Genomic DNA, 17,970 nt, shown 5'->3' on the forward strand with positions numbered 1-17,970 from the left:
TCAGTGTCGTTTTGATTTCCATTTCCCTGATTGCTAAAGATGCAACAGAAATCTTATAAAAGCCTAGTCCTTATATTTCTCATCTAGGTCTTTCTTGGTGCCAGCAAGTCTTCTTCTCACTTTGTTTGTCCCCTTCAAGTTCTGCAGAGCCCCTAGTTCCTTCATTTTGAAATTGTGTTTCTAGCAACTAGTTTTCCTTGTCTTTTTTTTTTGGGGGGGGGGGCGGGGTTCTTCCACTACATACTCTGTCTCAACTCTAAACCATTCATACATCTGGCTGGCCAGAGCATGATCCATAGCCCTGGTCTCATGTCTGATAGCCAAATGGACTCTTATCATAATACCATGTAGAGCTTCCACTCTGCCTGGAATTTCACACACAATTGGACTTTCTAAGTCAAATGGCTTTTATGTCTTGTAGCTAGTTTCTGTGCCTTCTGCCTTGCCTATTCTCTATGCCTCACCATAGCTTCTCATTCCCTTGGTCATTTGCTGCCCGTTTCTACCTTTGTTTCAGTAGTGACAGAGCTGAACAGGTACTGAGTAGGCAATGGTGTTAGAAGAATAAAGGGAAGTCATACCCCTGGGAACCTGCCCACTGTTAACATTTGGGGTGCCTGGCAGTCATACTGTGTATTATGCTAAATACCATGTATCACAGTGGCAGAGGATCTGATTTGCAGTGGCTGGTGCAGATGCTAGAAGCAGTTCTTGGGCAGAGGATAGAGGACTACACATTGCCCGGCTCTTCCTCTGCGCTGGCACTCTCATTTATTTGCATCTTCTGTATGCACCGTGTCAGTGCTGGTGTGGCTAGGGAAGTGGACATGTCTTTTTCACTACTTGATATTCAGTGGTGAGTAGAATTATTACAAAATAATTTCTGTCTCTAGGTTTCATGTCACCCTACCCTCAAGTCATTTTTCTGTGTCAGGAGACTTTTTCCTTTGTAAACTTCATAATGTTGTGTCAAAGAGCACGAGTGGCAAGGTGGTCTGTGCTGGGCTCTGAGGAAAGTGCCTTGTGGCGGCTAAAATACCCAGAACTCCTAGGCCTGGGGCTCTAGACAACCTCGAATGTGGAAGCAGCTTCCACACTGCCCTGGACACTATCCCAGCTCACAGGACTCCCACCCTGATAGCACATGGGCCTGTGAACAGGGAGAAAAACACATAAGCAAAAGGGTAGTGGTGAGGCTTGTCCAGCCTAAAAGAAACATCCTGCCCAAAGTAGCACTCTCCTCTTGGTCTATGACTAGATCCTTTGAGAACAGGGGATGAAAGGGTCAGGGAGCAGAAACATGCATTGGCAGCCACACAATGTGTGGTCACCCAGAGAAGGCTTTGAGGAGATTGGAGATTAGGTAATCCGCGAGGATGAAAGAAACTGAAGCAAACCAAAATGTCAGCAGTCTCTTCAGTTTTGTTTTTGTTTTTTACTTTTCAAATTAATTTAATTTTTATTGTTTTTGCCACCAGGAAAGCAAGTTTGGAAATAATTACAACTTTAGCAAGAAAATAGTTAACATTTGTGTGCTTGAAATCTTTCCTGGAATTCTTCTGATAAACCAAAGTCATCTAATGCTAAGAACTATCAGAGAAAGTGAAATGAAGCACAGTGCTGCTGACCCTCCCTTTGCTTAGCGCACTGAACTGTCCTTAGAAACTTAGAAGAGGAGGGGTTCCTCTATATAGTTGCTTGGAGATGCTGTACACACACACACACACACACACACACACACACACACCCTGAAGTTTTCAAGCTCTGGAAGACTTCTGTGTTTTTCTGTGTTTTTAGAAGCAAAATATAGGAACTTAGGAGTTTTGTGAAGTCAGTGTTAGATATCCTCTGCCTGTGAGGGAAGGTGGGAATCATATTCTGGGAGCCACTTACTGAATTCAGTTTCTTGTCAAAGAAGTTTGACTTCAGAGAAAACCAGTTTTTATAGGGCTTCTTAAAGTAATGTCAGATTATACCTGCTTCAAAAGGCAGCTACAGAAGTTATATGTAAGGATGACTTAAATCACTTGTAATATTATCGAACCCATTAACTCTCTTTGAGTATGTTCTTCTAAGTCACTTGTAATACTGTCGAAACCATTAAGACTCTTTGACTGTGTTCTTCTTAAGATGAAAAGATGTATCAAAAAAGAAGGATGCTCCTCTTATTACTGTACCGTGACAGTTGAGCGACAGATGAGTCTGCTGCCAGAGGCTTTGTTCTCAGTGGTGACTATCAGCAGAGAAGGAAAAGAGCAGTCACTTGAGCCTATGCTATGAAAGTTAACAGAGGTCTCTCAAAACTTGAATATTTGCTATCAATTCAGGATAGCTCTGTTTAGCTCACAGAATTGTGACCACCCCTTGGCTTCTGAAAGTTTAGAGAAATGTGAAGAAAAAGGTGGTTTCCTCTAAGGCTTTTTTTACCAGATGCTGCTAGTTTTCCTTACATAATTAATAAGCCCTATTATTCAGGAATGTTTACAGCTTGTTTAATGTTGAATAATAGAAAGAAGGATTGTTAGGTTCCCCATGCACAAGTTGGATATGGAGCATATAGGGAGTGCTGTGTCAACTCAAGGCTAGTAACTTATATAGTTTTAAGAAAACAGAAGTGCACAGTTATCCAGTAGAATTGGATGGGAGGATTAAATGAACTCTAGATATGGCAAAAGGGAAAAAGGGAGGGAGGGAGCATAGGAGTAGGAAAGATGGTGGAATGTGATGGTCATCATTACCCTAAGTACACGTAAGAAGAAATGAAGGATGTGACTCTACTTTATGTACAACCAAAGAGATGAAAAAGTGTGCTCTATATGTGTAATATAAATTGTAATACATTCTGTGGTCATATATTAAAATCAAAATTTAAAAATTAATTAATTAAAGAGAAAACACATAAGCAACAGTAAAAATAAAAACATCAATACAATTTTTAAAAAACAGTGAATGAACTCTTAACCAAGAAAATTTGGTGGCAACACTGAGATTTATAGAATAGGCTGTGCATAAATGACCGCATAGTAAGCCCAAAAGTTAGTAAAGAGTGCTAATGAGAAATGATCTGGCTTTCCAAAGCAATCACACAGTTGTCCTTCAGAGATGCTAGTAGTGCACAGTTTCATTTCTTAGGAAGAGCTATTCTGTGCTCCAAGGACTTGTGCAACAAATGGAGTGACAGCTCCTTTACTGCTTGCTGCATTGTACACTGTTGCATTGATGAGGGTGCAATACACGCCTTTTTCTCAGACTAGGTGAACACTGTTTTTTAAAACAGTTTTACTTCATAGGAATTGGGTACCTGTGTGGAAAAAAATACATTATAGCAAGTTAGTGATGCAGTTTTAGAAACTAGTTCCCAGGCATTTTAAAAACACTGGTGAAATTCCTTCTTTTATTGTAAATGAGATATAGAAGGTACCAGTATGTTAACTCTACTTACTTTTTCTATTGCTTCTTGTTCCCTGCTTAGAAAGTCATCAATTGCTGTTCATAATTTTTTGACTAAACAATTTAAGTCCACATTGTAAAACAATTCATACTTTAGTATTAAAATTAGAAATTAATAATTCCTTTTTAAAAATTTAAATTAATTTATTTTTAACTGACATAAAAATCATACACATATATGGGGTACTGTGTGATGTTTCAATACATGTATCAGTTGATTTTTTCTTCATCTCAGATTTGAAATCCAGTGTAAACTGTACTCTCCTGAAATGTGAATGTATTTATCTGCCATTAAGGAACTGCTGCCTAAAGGTCATTGTTTAATGGGACTCATTTGCCAAGTAAATTGAGTCTCAGTACTAACAAGTTTATTATAGTGGAAACAGAAAGTCCCAGAAGTTGGAGTTACCCCTATGATTGAGTAGAAAGTATGATAGCTGCTTCCTAAAGGGGGGCCCAAGCATGTGCCTAAGATAGCATTCTGTAGAGAAACTAATGAAATGAGAAAATGAAAAGAAATATAAATAATGGAAAAGACGAAAAGAAATATTGAAGACAGGGTACAAAAAGTGGGAAGAAATGGGAGAGAAAATTCATCTGTTAATTAAAACCCATATGGATTTTATTTAACTCGAGAATGCAGTGTCTGTAAGAAAATGGATGTTCACTGCTCCTGTCATAAGTATTTGTAACACAATTTTTCTTCTTTATGTGATGATAAAAGTGCACACCTAGACTAAGTGAGCTTTAAGTGGACAGATATGTATTTTTCTCTAAATTTGGGAGTAGAATTTGGAGGTTGAAAGGGGTTAATAATAGGAAATCAAGCCCCTTTCTTCCAACTATTGATTAAAAACAAAAGTATGGCTGCTCATTCTGAAAAAGGCACAGATGTGAATTTTAGAAAAACAAGTAGTATGAAGACTAGAATCATGAGCAGAATGTTTGCCAGCAAAGTTTTTTTCTTTTCTTTTTTTTTTCTTTTTTTTTTGTTATTTTGGTTCTGGAACTTACATCTTTTTAAATAGTGACAAGGACATGCAGTACTAGCAAAGTCTGGAGATGTTGTCAATTGACTTAAAAGCAAAAATCTGGAATTTCCATCAGTCATCATTCTTAGTAAAATTCTTAAGTTCAAAACAAAACAAAGAAACAGGCCCAATTCCAATTCAAGATGCCACGCAAAGACATTTGCTCTTCACACTGTCTCCCATGGTGCCGCACCATACACTGCTGTATTTACCAGCTGTGTCATGCTGGACAGTCATCAAGAAGTCTCTTTTCAAAAGATTGATATTAAACAGAGACATGAGATGGGAGGGAAAGAGAGAGAAAAGGGGAATTGCATGGAAATGGAAAGAGACCCTCATTGTTATAAAAAACTACATAAAAGAGGTTGTGAGGGGAATTGGAAGAAAAAACAAGGAGAGAAATGAATTACAGTAGATGGGATAGAGAGAGAAGATGGGAGGGGAGGGGAGGGGGGATAGTAGAGGATAGGAAAGGTAGCAGAATACAACAGTTACTAATAGGGCATTATGTAAAAAGGTGAATGTGTAACTGATGTGATTCTGCAATCTGTATTTGGGGTAAAAATGGGAGTTCATAACTCACTTGAAACTAATGTCTGAAATATGATATGTCAAGAGCCTTGTAAGGTTTTGAACAACCAATTTAAAAAAAAAAAAGAAGTCTCTTTTCCCTGGTATCTTCTCTGAAGAAACTTTTGGTTTTTCTTGATATTTATGACCTAAATCTGTGAGTCAGAACTGACCCAGCAGTTTTTCTCATCTTTTAAAGAAAGCAGAGAGATACTTCGTTTATCCCTTGTCTCTCCTTCAAGACTGACATCACACCTGGATGCCTTGGACATGGCACCAATCCTCTTGTTCCCCCCAGCACCTATGTGTCCTGATAGGCAATATCATCACCACACTAGGAGGAAGTGCCTTGGTTTATAGAGAAACTATGTGTTGAGGAGAACCTCTAATGCATATAATGGTAAGGCAGGCAGCAATACCTTTAAATCACAGTTCTACATCTTAATAGCTTTGTGAACTTGGCCATAGAAGGTGTTTTAATTTAAGTCTCAGCAACAGGGTAATATTAACACCTATTTCATAGAACCTTAGTAAGAATTCAATAAGATTCATTTAAAACATGGATCACTCAATAAGTGTGCAATTTACATGAACTATTATTACTTTTTCACCAGGGTGGAGACTGTGTGTCTTCATTTTCATGCCCCAAGCATCAAGTATGGTGCCTAGCCCATTACTTAATAATCATTTCTTTGTTACTTGAACTGTGCAACAGAAAAAGAAATGCTGGAATGTGATTATTGTTATAGTTTAGATGTGATGTCCCCCAAGAGCTCATATGTGAAACAATGCAAGAAGGTTTGGAGGAAAAAGATTGGGTTATAGCCTTAACCTAGTCAGTGGATTAATCCCTAATGGGATTAATTGAGTGGTAACTGGAGGCAGGTAGGGTATAGCTGGGGGAAGTGCTTCATTGGGGGCGTGGCTATGAGGTATATATATTGTATCTGGAGAATGGAGACTCTCTCTCTGCCCCTGATCACCATGATGTGAGCCACTTCCCTCTGTCACACTCTTCCTCCACAATATTCAGTCTCACATCAAGCCCTGAGTAATGGAGCTGGCCATCTATGCACTGAGACCTCGAGCCCTCAAACAAACCTTTTCTCCTTTACATTTGTTCTGGTTGGTTCTCTTTTAGTCACAGAGTGAAAAAAAAGCCGACTAAAACACCATTTAAACCAAGAGCATTCCTTCTGTCATTCAAATCTATTACAATCAATTTGTTTTAACAGCTGTTGATGTTCCATTGTATATGAAGTGTCTTACTAAATTATAATTTACTGTGGAATTTTATTTTGTAAAAGTTGAATAGATCAGAAATATTATGACAATGTAAAAGATTTAATGAAGTGTGTGTATATTGAGAAGTTACTACTGAAAAAGTTTTTTTTCTGAAAAGGTAGATGAAATGTCCTTTTTATAAAAAGAATCGTGTAGGTAACTTACATTAATTTTAAAATTATTTTGGGATATGCTGTAAATTACTCTTCATTTACCATGAAAAAATTCACATTTATGTTAATTAAAAATATTTTAATAATGATTCATAAATCTCTGGTCTTTTTTTTTTTTTGAAACCGAGGATTGAACTCAGGGGCACTCAACCACTGAGCCACATCCCCAGCCCTATTTTGTTTTTTATTTAGAGACAGGGTCTCATTGAGTTGCTTAGTGCCTCCCTGTTGTGAGGCTGGCTTTGAATTTGTGGTCCTCTTGCCTCAACCTCCTGAGCTACTGGGATTATGGACATGTGTCACCAGGCCAGGCTCTGGCTTTTTGAACTGTAGATTATTGGTTAAACATTGATAGAGCATTTCAAATAATCCATTTTAGTTTATTGCTTTGATCTGTGGTCTCAATTGCTCCATCATTTTGTTGAAGAGAATACATCATTTACCTTTTGATAAAATAAATGTTTTAAACTGGTCACTGTGCAGAAAACACAGACCCTATTCTGTTCTGGCCTGTGCTGTCATTCATGCTTGCATTTATAGTATGGTTAAAAGAGCAACAGCCTAAACACACAGGAGCATTTTGTTCCATCTTCAGCCATGTGGGCTGCATATGGCAGAGTCTTGAGGTTGGAAAAAAAAAAGAATTGAAGTATTTGCAGAAATCCTAGCTTTTACTAATTTCTCAATAACAAACTTTGATCTATAAGTCTGGAAGAAAAAAAAAAGGAAATACTTGAGGCACAGTACAGTACTTTAAAAAGCCACATGAAGCAGTTCTTTATGGCTTTAGAATCTATGAAGGTGGACAGTGTCCTTGCTTTATAAATTTTACATAATGAGCACTTTTGCACAAGAATTTTATTGCATGGTATAATTATTGCAGTTTTGGTGAATTAATATTAACAGAAGGAAGAAAACAAACCTCCTCGTTAGCTAGTAGATAAATGGTCCCTTCCAAAGTTAATTACTGATTGAAGATTTTTCTGTATTAAGAATGTAAGAAATATCTCAAAGCTTTTTCATGCAGCAAGTAGTCATATTTCTTCCTCATTATGATTAAAAATATCATTCCATTGCACTTGGGGTATTTGCCAGTGGACTGCTTCCTGGCCAGCTGAGAGCCTGCTCTCCTACGCCTGTAGGAGCACGGCCTTTACAGCCTGGGACATTGCCCAGGGTTTAGGAGTCACAGCCTCACCAGCAGGCTGTGCTGTGTCAGCCAAAACAACAGAGCTTCCTGGCTGTCTTCACAGTCCTGCACTCTTTCATGATGTTCTCTTTAGATTCAGAAGAGGGAGATAAAAGACTAAGATGTATTAAGCACCAGTTATTTTGCAAGGAATCAAGCTTGGCATCATATGCATTGTTTAATCATCTTAACAAATCTATGAGATAAGTTTTATTATCCCTATAGTACCCCAGAGGAAACAGGCACAGAGCATTTTATTTCTTTTGGAGTCAGGAAGCAGTTAGTAGAAAGCCAGAATTCAGACTTAGTTCTGACTCCAAACCCATTACATCATATCATTTCAGCACTGTCTCTTTTCACTCTGTATCAGATTGTACTGTTTGGAATGTTTAAGTGTCTGTATTACTCATGTCCACATGGCATTATTCTGGCTAATATATAATAGTTTTGAATACAGCTATACTAGTTTTGATTCTGCTGTAACATAAAATAGTTCATGCCATTATGGATGTATAAAAAAATTTTGTTCTTCAAACAAGGTGGTCAGAAGGTGCTCACTGAATTTTCTGAAATGTTGAAAACCTAACAAAGTGTAAACCAAAGAGTATTTTTAATCATTAATTATTCATTTTTTCCTATAAAACTAGGAGAGGAAAAACTAAAATATGTAAGAAGTAGCAGTCAGCTTTTATTTAACTTTGTGGTGTGATCTTTGCATGTCACCTCGTTTAACTTGCACAAACTCTTTTGTGTATATTAGAGGAGAGAGGTGCTTTCTCTGCCTTGTCCCATTTTGTGTCCTTGGCTTAAGGGGATGAATTACTGTCTCTAGAGGCTGTAGCCTCCAACTCTTTTCTGTTCTATTAAAGTATATAACAGTGTTAGTACCATTTGCTGCATGCCAAAGAGAATTCTCTCTTAATTGGCCTTCTACTGTAGGCCACACTTCTAAATGTGTCACTTATTAATGATAATGAGAATAATAACTGCCATATATTGGAGAAGGCTATGTGGCAAGAATTCTGCTTGATAGTTTATCAATTTTGTTGATCATTTCTACTAAAACTTAATGGATAGCTTTATTTTCCCTGTTACACAGATGAGAAACTCATGCTATTTATCTAGCAAGTAGAAGAATGAGGATGCAAACTCAAGTTTTCTGACTCCAAGCCTTAGCTGGTCTTGTTTCCTTGATGAGTATGCAACACCCCTACTGTGTGCATCCAAGTAAAGACTCTTTCCTTGCTTTCCTTGAGCTTCCTAGGGGCTCTGAAAGGCAAATTTGAGGCCAGAAAAAGTTTGTATTTTATTGATGTAGTTTTCATTTTCTAAAATTATTTCAGTTTTTTATATACAAAGACTGCAAAATTTTATTTGTGCTTAAGGGATTTGTCTGTATATTAAAGAAGTAGTGAAGAAATTTAGAATAGGAATTTTTGTATAATTTAGTGTAGCCTTTTCTATTACAAATGGATTCAGGTATTTATGTTTTTTATCTTCAGGTATTTATATTTTTCCCATCTATGTTTTATAATGTATAGCTTTTTAGAGTACTAAAGTAGCAGTGTACAATATTTTCCTAATTCTATATTTTGATACTTGAAAAACATACTATACAGTGATTGTTTTCATATTCAGTGATTCTTACAACCTAGTAAAGTTGAGGGACCAAGAAGTTCTGTTATATCATTTAACATATGTGCAAACTGAGGCTCTGCTCTCTTGACTAGTAAGTAAAAGCATAGACAGATGGGCCCACTTGTCCCCCGTGTGTGCTGATTTTCCAGTGACACACCTTTTTTGGATTAGTATCTCTAGCATGATTAACAACGTAGTTACTTTTTTCTGGATTCTGTGTATTTGATGAATTTTTCTCTTCTAAAGAGATTTTCTTTCTTTCTTTTTGGTGTTATAGGGATAAAAGTGGACCAAAATGTTCATAAATAATGCCCAGATAACTGGATTGCCAAATGGAAAAGAAAAATATTAGCCATACATTTCATATCATATATAAGATTAGATTTTAAAAAAAGATTCCAAATGGACTAGGATTTAAGTGGAGAGAAAGAGAGAGAGAGAGAGAGAGAGAGAGAGAGAGAGAGAGAGAGAGAATGAATTAAGAATTACTCAAGCACTAGAATAAAACATGAGTGAATTTTGCTTTAACCTTGGGTGTTATAGGAAGAGACTTTCTAACCATGCCTCAAAACCTAAAAGCAATGATAAAATATTGGTAAATTTCACTGCATAAAGAGTTTTAAAACTTTTTGCATGACAAACAAGTCACCAACAAAATCAAATGACAACTGACAAACCATGAGAAAATATTTGTAACTTATACCACAGACATAGGACTATTATCTCAAAAAATAAGAGACAAAAACACCCAAAACCTGATAGAAAGATTGGGAAAAGACTTGACAAAATAATTAACAAAGGTAAAAAAAAATTGCCCTTCAGATGTATGTTTTTTTTTTTAATGTTCACTTGCTCTTAATTAGAAAAATGCACACTAAAACAATGGTGAGAGTCTATTTTTTTACCTATCAAAATAGGGATGCATTTTGTTTATATTGGACAAGTTTTGTAACATGCATAAACAACTATGTTTTTTCAGTGTCACTATTTTTTGTTAGATGTGAATCCACTCAGATTCATCATTGATAGCTTTATTCATCTTGATACTCATTAAAAGCAAACATGTATTTTCATGCTCATTATAATAAAAATGTTATGGAAATTAAAAAAAAAATAGGGATGCAGATATCTCGTATGTTGCTGGTAGGGATGCAAATTGGGATATTTCTTTTCAAGGAAGGATTTTGAAACATTCTTATTTCCTAAATCTTCAGAGATCCTTGAAGTGATAGCACCCCAGTAGTAATGAACACACCGTACACTCTCAGATTGTAGTTTCTAAACACCATTTTCCCACAAAAGGAATTAGGGGTCCTTAAAGAAGTGATTAATTTTAAGGATTTAGCAGAGAATATATAAGCCTACAACAAGCCAGAAAGTCTGGGTATGATCAAAAAAGGATGAGAAATTGTTGAAAGAACTTCAGAGCCAATCTGAAGTTGCTCATAATTGCCAAAACAGAAACATTTTGACCAAGAAGTTAAATGATAATAGAATTGAGGTTTTGCCCATTACAATAAAATAAATATTCATGAATTCATGCTAATGTAAAAGTCAAATAAACAAATGAGAAAGAAGGGATGCTTCCTACTTACAAAAGAATTCCAGTTAATACATGTAGCCAGAAAAGGGGTGATAGAAAATGACCTTTAAATAAATACCACAGAATATTGCTGACAAGATCCATGGTTGCCAAAAGTATTGGGAAAGTTTTTGAGAAAGAATGGAATATTTACATGGACTCAGTCAGGGCTGGAGTCATGCAAAGACTTGACCTGGAGCTTGTAGGAGCTGCTTCCAGATGCTCACTCATATGTCTGCTGTTGGAGGCCTCATTTCCTCTCAGGCTGTTGGAGTGCCTTCATGACATGGGAATTGTTTTCCAGAATAAGTGGAAAATAGAGCAAGGAAAGAAAGGATAACATTAGGCTCTGAAATCACACCCATCATTTCTGCCTGATTCTGTTAGATCTTGTAATACTACACACTGGGAAAGGACATCTCTAGCCTGTTGCTTAGGAATTCCTTTTCCCAAAGAGTTGCCACATTCCTTTTGTTGCTTGTTGCTGGTACTCCCAGTCTTGGTTCCTTTTTGTAAGGGATGCAGTGTTCGTCCTGGGCAGACGTATTGTAACAGAATCGGCTGTAGAAAGGAGGGGATGAGATTGATCTTTCCCAGCCCGACCCTCAGCTCTTCCTTAACTCAGCCTTTTATTACCTTCCTCCCACTCTGTGTAGTAAATTGTTCAGGAAACCATTTCTGAGCCACAAGACTTTAGACAAGCCTTTCTAATAGCAATGATCATGTTTAATGTCTGTCTTTCTTTTACTAATGTGGCATTTGTTCTATATTCCCAAGGCCAACCATAGTGACTAAAGGATCCTTAATGGTAAATGAATTATCTTTTGAAATATAAATAAATCTAAGAACCTCATTTAATTTTTGGGCCTTTGTCTTTCCTAAACCTTGGAAAGACAAGGAGGAAGAGATCTCCTTCAGCCTATTTTCTGTTTTCCCAAGCAGCCCTGCTACCTTTGGGAAATTTGAGTTCTGCCTCTTTCTGGCACATCTGTTTCTATCTAGGGGCTTCTCATTCTAGGTACATTACCATAATTATTCAGTGACACCTGTTAAAGCACAAGAAAGTAGGTTTCATGCAGGACCATTAAAATGAGTACAGGGACATTGCAATGGGGTCTTGCCGTAGGGGAGAGAGATGGAGCTAACTCAGAATTGCACAGGCAAGTGGGAATTTAGAACCAAAGATCAGGTTGGGGGTCAGTGGATTGAAAACTAATAAGAATGTCAAAAGTCTCTGGCTTAACCCACCTAACAAGATTCTTGGTAAAAGCAGACCAGGGTGATCAGACATCACCTGGAAAATAGTGAAGAATGAATGATGAATTGGATCAGATATTGAGGGTGATCAGATATTGGATAGTGCAGTCTAGGGTGGTTCTTGCTAAATGGACTAATAAAAGTTCTTTGTTAAAATTGGATTTTATAAGGAAGTGCACAGATAGACCTACCAGAATGTTCAAGGACTTGACTAAAGTCTGACTAAGCAAAGAATTTTTGACAAAGAGCAGAAGCAGATTTGTTTAGGCTGACCCATAAACTTACTTCTATAACATTTTCTACAGAAGAAAATGAAAATGAATGACCCACCACAAACTTATTCTTAAATTGAAATTGTCTATAAAATGTCACTGAAGTTTTACATGGGAAAGGAATTTACTTATGATCTAGTCCTAGTGATTTCATTTACAGTTTAAGAAATCAAAGGCTAAATTGGTTAAGTAATTTTTCTATACCCATGTTTTCTGATGTGTACTCTAATATCACAGATAGCATAACTTGGCACTATGAGCTTGAAATCTACATTTTTTTCTTCCAGAAGAGAAATTGTTGAATATTTCTAATATTACATATTAAATTATATATTTCATATAATAATGATGTATATTTAAAGGAATTATAATTCTTTCCTTTTTAATCCAGATTTAGGTCGATCTCGAGAACTGCAATACGTATATGTGGATAACAACATTCACCTGAAGGGCTTGCCGTCTTACCTGTACAATAAAGTCATCGGGTGCAGTGGGTAAGGATGACTTCACATTTTGGACTTAAAAAGAGATGAATTAATTTTAGTAATTCTGTTTGGTTTTCTTTATCCTTCATATACTAAATCAAATATCCTTATATATTAGGTAAGCAGTTTAGAATATGATATGTTGGATTCAATTAATAAGCTGTTATGTTCAATAAATAAGTGAAAAATGAATCTACACTTGCTTTTTTTGCTATGAAAATAAGCAGTTTTGTTTTTTATACCTTCATTAAGATTCAGTTGGCAAATGAAATTGCATATATTTAAGTGTGTGACATAATTTGATACACATATACATTACCACATGTGCCATTATAAACTCAGACCCAGCAAGTGGAGGAATCAGCATTGAGTTAAAAATTTTTCTCTCTGAACTCCACTGTAATGGCAATTTTACTGTCACTACATTTAGGGTAGTGACATTTAGGGTAGTAGCATTTAGGGTAATACCAATTAGAAATATTTAGAATTCAATATTTGAAATAGTCCTTCAATACAAAGCATGATTCTAGAAACCAGAACAGGTGTTTATTTTCTTGGGAAATGATAGTCTTTTATATTCAGGGCAGCAATAATCTTTTCGTCTCTGTAAGGATTTGAAGAGGGCTTCAGCTACTCCTTCTGCAGCAGTGAGACAGAACCACCTTAAAGTGCTTTCCAGGGTGGTCTAGGATCCAGAGAACCACTCCACTGCCAGAACCCACTTAGTGCTGGTCTTACTTTCCCCACTCAATGGCAAAGGAACACCTCTGAGACTACTTAACCAGCATGTTTGACTCTTCCCTTCTAATTCCCAACATTCAGCATAACCTAGCTTATACATCATGTAGTTCTGGCAAGGAAAGGGATGACAATAAGCATATACATAGGGGACAGCCATTCCCTGTTGACCTGACTCCAGTGAATAATAGTGAACCAGGATTGCTCCAGAGAAAGCAGTGTCAGGAGAAGTGCTCTTCCCATAGGAAAAGTTATATACTTTTTATCTTGGGAAAGCTCTAGATGAGTTCAGTGCCTATATAGGCTGATGAAATCCAAGCTGAGGATTTATTCTAGAACCTTCTGCGAGGCAAAACTGGTGTAGTTTTGGGTCAGTGTTTTTTCTACATCTGATTTTGTCATAGTTACGATACTACACAGTCATTAAACCCAGTGAGTTCTTAAAGATTTTTACTATAATTCTTCCAGGTGGTGAGCAAAGTGTCCTCCATCATCATGGTGCATAGAATGATGCAAGCACACACCAAAGCTCATGGCCCTTTTTCCCATACCGAAATCTTTAGAGACTGCGCCGAAATGTGATTTAAGTCTCTACCGTAATTAAGGAATAGCTTTTGTTTAAGGTGAAGATTGCCTTCTACTTTGATGTTTACTAATAGATATCACTGACTACCAGAAAATTATGTTTGTGCTGAAAAGACTGAGTTTCTCATCTTTGATTTGGTATATGGTAGCACTGGTAGTGAATTTTAGGAGAGTTCCAAATCTTTAAGGAGACAAATAGTAGGGGAAATCAAGTATTAATTAATTTTTATTAAGAGCTTATCTTGTTAACAGTAATAAAAATAAAATTATGAATAGGATAGTATGAAACAACCAAATTTCTAATATTAGTAGTATTAGGATATATACAGACTCACTTCCAAATGGATTGTTATTCAAAAGATATTTGTAGTCTGTTAGCTTAATGCAGTACACAGAATACATTTTTCAGTTTTGGTCGTTACATTCTTAAGCAGGTTCACTAAAAGTTCATTTAACCTATTTTGCAATGAAATAATGATACAATATTTTTATGACCAAATGTATTCAGAATTTTAGTGGGAACACTGAAGTCTTAACAACAGAATTAAGGATCCCCTTTTTTTCTGTCTTTTCTGTTATATCTTAACAACCGAATTCAGGGTCCCCTTTTTTTCTATCTTTTCTATCTGTTGTATATATGAAAAGAGACTCTCCCATTCCAAGTCAAAGTGGTAGTGCTTAATAAGCCTTGGGAAGCAATAGAACAAGATTGTGAGGGAAGCATACTACAAAGGGCACGAATATTTGAGGCCTACAAAATGCACTTCTTGAAGTCCAAAGAAGGTTCATTTGTTCATTCAGTGAGCATTTGTGGAGCAGTTTCTCTATTGATCATTGTGGTAGATAATGGCCATGCAGTAGTGAGCAAAATAGTGCATTGCCTGCCCTCCTGGACATTACCATCTAGCTACGGAGCCAAATGAATAATAAATAATTAAAGAAACTTGGTACTAGATGATATTTAAGCTGAGACCTAAAGGGACAGCTTAAGTGTAAGAAAATTGGGACAACAGTGCTAGATGAACACAGCTTTGAGTCTGTGGGAAAAGAAAGCCTGATATGTGAATGAATACACGCTCACAAATATGCATATTCTATTAACAAAGTATACATAAAGATTTTTATGATTATTTATGTATGTGCATTTAAAAATATATATTAAATCATATCTCAGAGAATAGAGAGAGAATGGCCTTTAAAATGTTTTAGTGGTCATAAAAATAGCAACTAACCAATGATGCAGTTTCAAGAAATCTCAGAAGTCTCATAAAACTATATTTGGTATTATGGAATTGTGAACAAAGTTAGCTCCTCCTTATGTCTATTTGCTAGATTATTATTGAGCCCTAACTAGCAAATCAACACCACACTAGGAGTTATAGGAAAGGCAAAGATAATTTAGATGTTTACCCTGACAAAAATAACTATAATACAAATAATAAATATCTTGAGAGAGATAGAGCAATAGAAGTTTTGAGCATGGAACTGGTATTTGTGACTTAGCCTCAAAACCATCCATCATCAATTCTATCACATCCTGTGATTACACAGGTCCACTGTCTTCATGGTGGGAGGGGAGGCAGGGAGCACCATCAGGAGCCCATATAGAGAGTGGTTTTCACAGCTTCATTGCATCTGTGCTGTATGATTTTTATTTTTTTCTGGGATTTACTTGTCATTACTATAGGAGTAAATGTCTTCAGCTCTTCTACTTTGTACCCAGAAAGAGAAATCCATCCCTTGTTAGAATTTTAGAGAGTGGTAATTGGCTCATTTGTGTACTCAGGGGAACTTAAAGTGATCCTATACAATGATCCTATTTTGCCAGTTATCTCTTTGTATGAGAAAAAGAAAAATTAAGCTCCTACTTTGCCTTTCCTTGTGTAAATGATCAATTATAATGGTTGGGAGCAATTTGACCTTCTAAAGACTTGTTAATATAACCACTCAAGGTAATAGAATTATTTGAATATAAATTATGTACTCTGAGCTAAACCAATAGATTTAAAATGTCTGTTAGAGCTGAGGACAGTGGCGCACACTTGTAATCCCAGCAACTTGGGAGGCCGAGGCAGAAGGATCACAAGTTCAAGGCCAATTTTGGTAACTTAGCAGATCCTGTCTCAAAATAAAAAGGGCTGGGGATGTAACCCAGTGGTAAATCACCCCGAGGCTCATTCCCCAGGACGACAACAACAATAACAACAAAATAATGCCTTTTAGATCATAGTCCATTTTTCTGTGGGAGCTGCCTGCACTCCAGAAACCATCAATATTAGATATCTGAACCACAGGCCCTGGCTGCATATGACAGAAGAAGAGTGTGATTTGAGCTGCCACCCAAGAGACAGAGTCTGCAGTTTGACTCCCAACAAAATTAATTACTTGCTAAAACAAAAATATAAGAGTTAGAAGGATATAAAAACCCACTCTACACAGTTTAATTTTCATAATGTTCAGGATACAACCAACCCAAAATTACAGAACACATAAAGAACCAGGAAAAATATGACCCATTATCAAGAGAGATCAGCAGAGAACAACCTGAGATGACCCAAGATGTTGGAAATGAAAGAAAGATTGGAAAGTAACTATTAAAATTTTTTTCAATGAAGTAAAGAAAAATAAGTTTGTAATGAATGAAAAGGCCACAAAATAGAAATTATGAAAAAGAAAAGAAAGTTTTAGAGTTGAAAATACATTATCTCATGTAAAATACTTACTTGATGGGATTAATAGCAGAATGTGTATACATAAACAGGAAAAGTCAGTGAACATGGAAGTAGACCAGTAGAAATTATGCAATCTTAGGAACACAAAGAAAAAACAGACTGGAAACAGAAGTGAATACCAGGTCTGGGACAAACTAGACAACTATATGTATAGTTTTCATTCCAAAAGGAGAATAGGGAGGCAATGAGCCAACAATGTAAAAAATACTTAATAAAATAATGTCTCAAAATGTCCTAAGTTTGGTGAAATACATAAATTTATATTTTCAAGAAGCCCAGAGAACCGTAAGTAGGATAAATACAAACTCATGCCTAGGTAAAGCAGCTGAAAATGAAAATAAAAAGGAAATTTTGAAAGCAACTAGAGAAAAAAATGACACATTACTTATAAAGGACCAAATCAAGATTCTTAACCTCTCATCAGTAAACCTCAGGGTCCAGGAAACAGTGGAAAAACATATCTGAAGTGCTAAATAAAGGAAAAAAATAGTCAAAGTGGTATTATGTATCCAGAAAAATATCCAAGAATGAAGGCAAGCCCAGTGCAGTGAGGCATGCCTGTAGTCACAGCAACTTGGGAGTTTGAGGTAGGAGAATCAACTTTAAGGTCAGCCTCAGGAAGTTGGTGAGGTCCTAAAGCAATTTAGTGAGACTCTGTCTGGAAATAAAACAGTTTTATTTCCAGGGCTGGGGATGTGGCCAGTTGTAACGCATTTAGTCCCCAGTATAAAAAAAAATGGTGGCAAAGCACATGATCAGATAGGACAAAATTTAATCCAAAGAAGCTCTGCTCAATTAAAACTCTTCATTCAGAACAAGAGTTATTCTTTATAAGTAGCTTAGTTTTTTTATTCCTTCTTCATCTCCATCTCCCCCCTTTTTCTCCTACTTTAAATTGGGGAGAAAAAAAAAAACTGTTTACTGAAAAGGAGGAGGTTAAATCTGTAGCAGTTTCCACACTAATGAGCGTGTGGATCACCTAGG

The 17,970-nt window shown here is 36.3% G+C and overlaps 1 protein-coding gene across 3 annotated transcripts in view; it reads left to right on the forward strand.

Annotated features, from left to right (window-relative positions):
* Lrrc28 (leucine rich repeat containing 28) overlaps window positions 1–17,970 on the forward strand; it is a 136,142-nt gene that overhangs the window by 92,306 nt on the left and 25,866 nt on the right. For all 3 annotated transcript variants that reach the window (XM_026394714.2, XM_026394716.2, XM_026394715.2), the window contains one exon: window positions 12,838–12,940. In XM_026394714.2, coding sequence (XP_026250499.1) covers window positions 12,838–12,940 — 103 coding nt within the window. The remainder of the gene's footprint in view (window positions 1–12,837; window positions 12,941–17,970) is intronic.

Source organism: Urocitellus parryii, chromosome 6 (genome assembly GCF_045843805.1).
Source record: "Urocitellus parryii isolate mUroPar1 chromosome 6, mUroPar1.hap1, whole genome shotgun sequence".
NCBI classification, from domain to species: domain Eukaryota; kingdom Metazoa; phylum Chordata; class Mammalia; order Rodentia; family Sciuridae; genus Urocitellus; species Urocitellus parryii.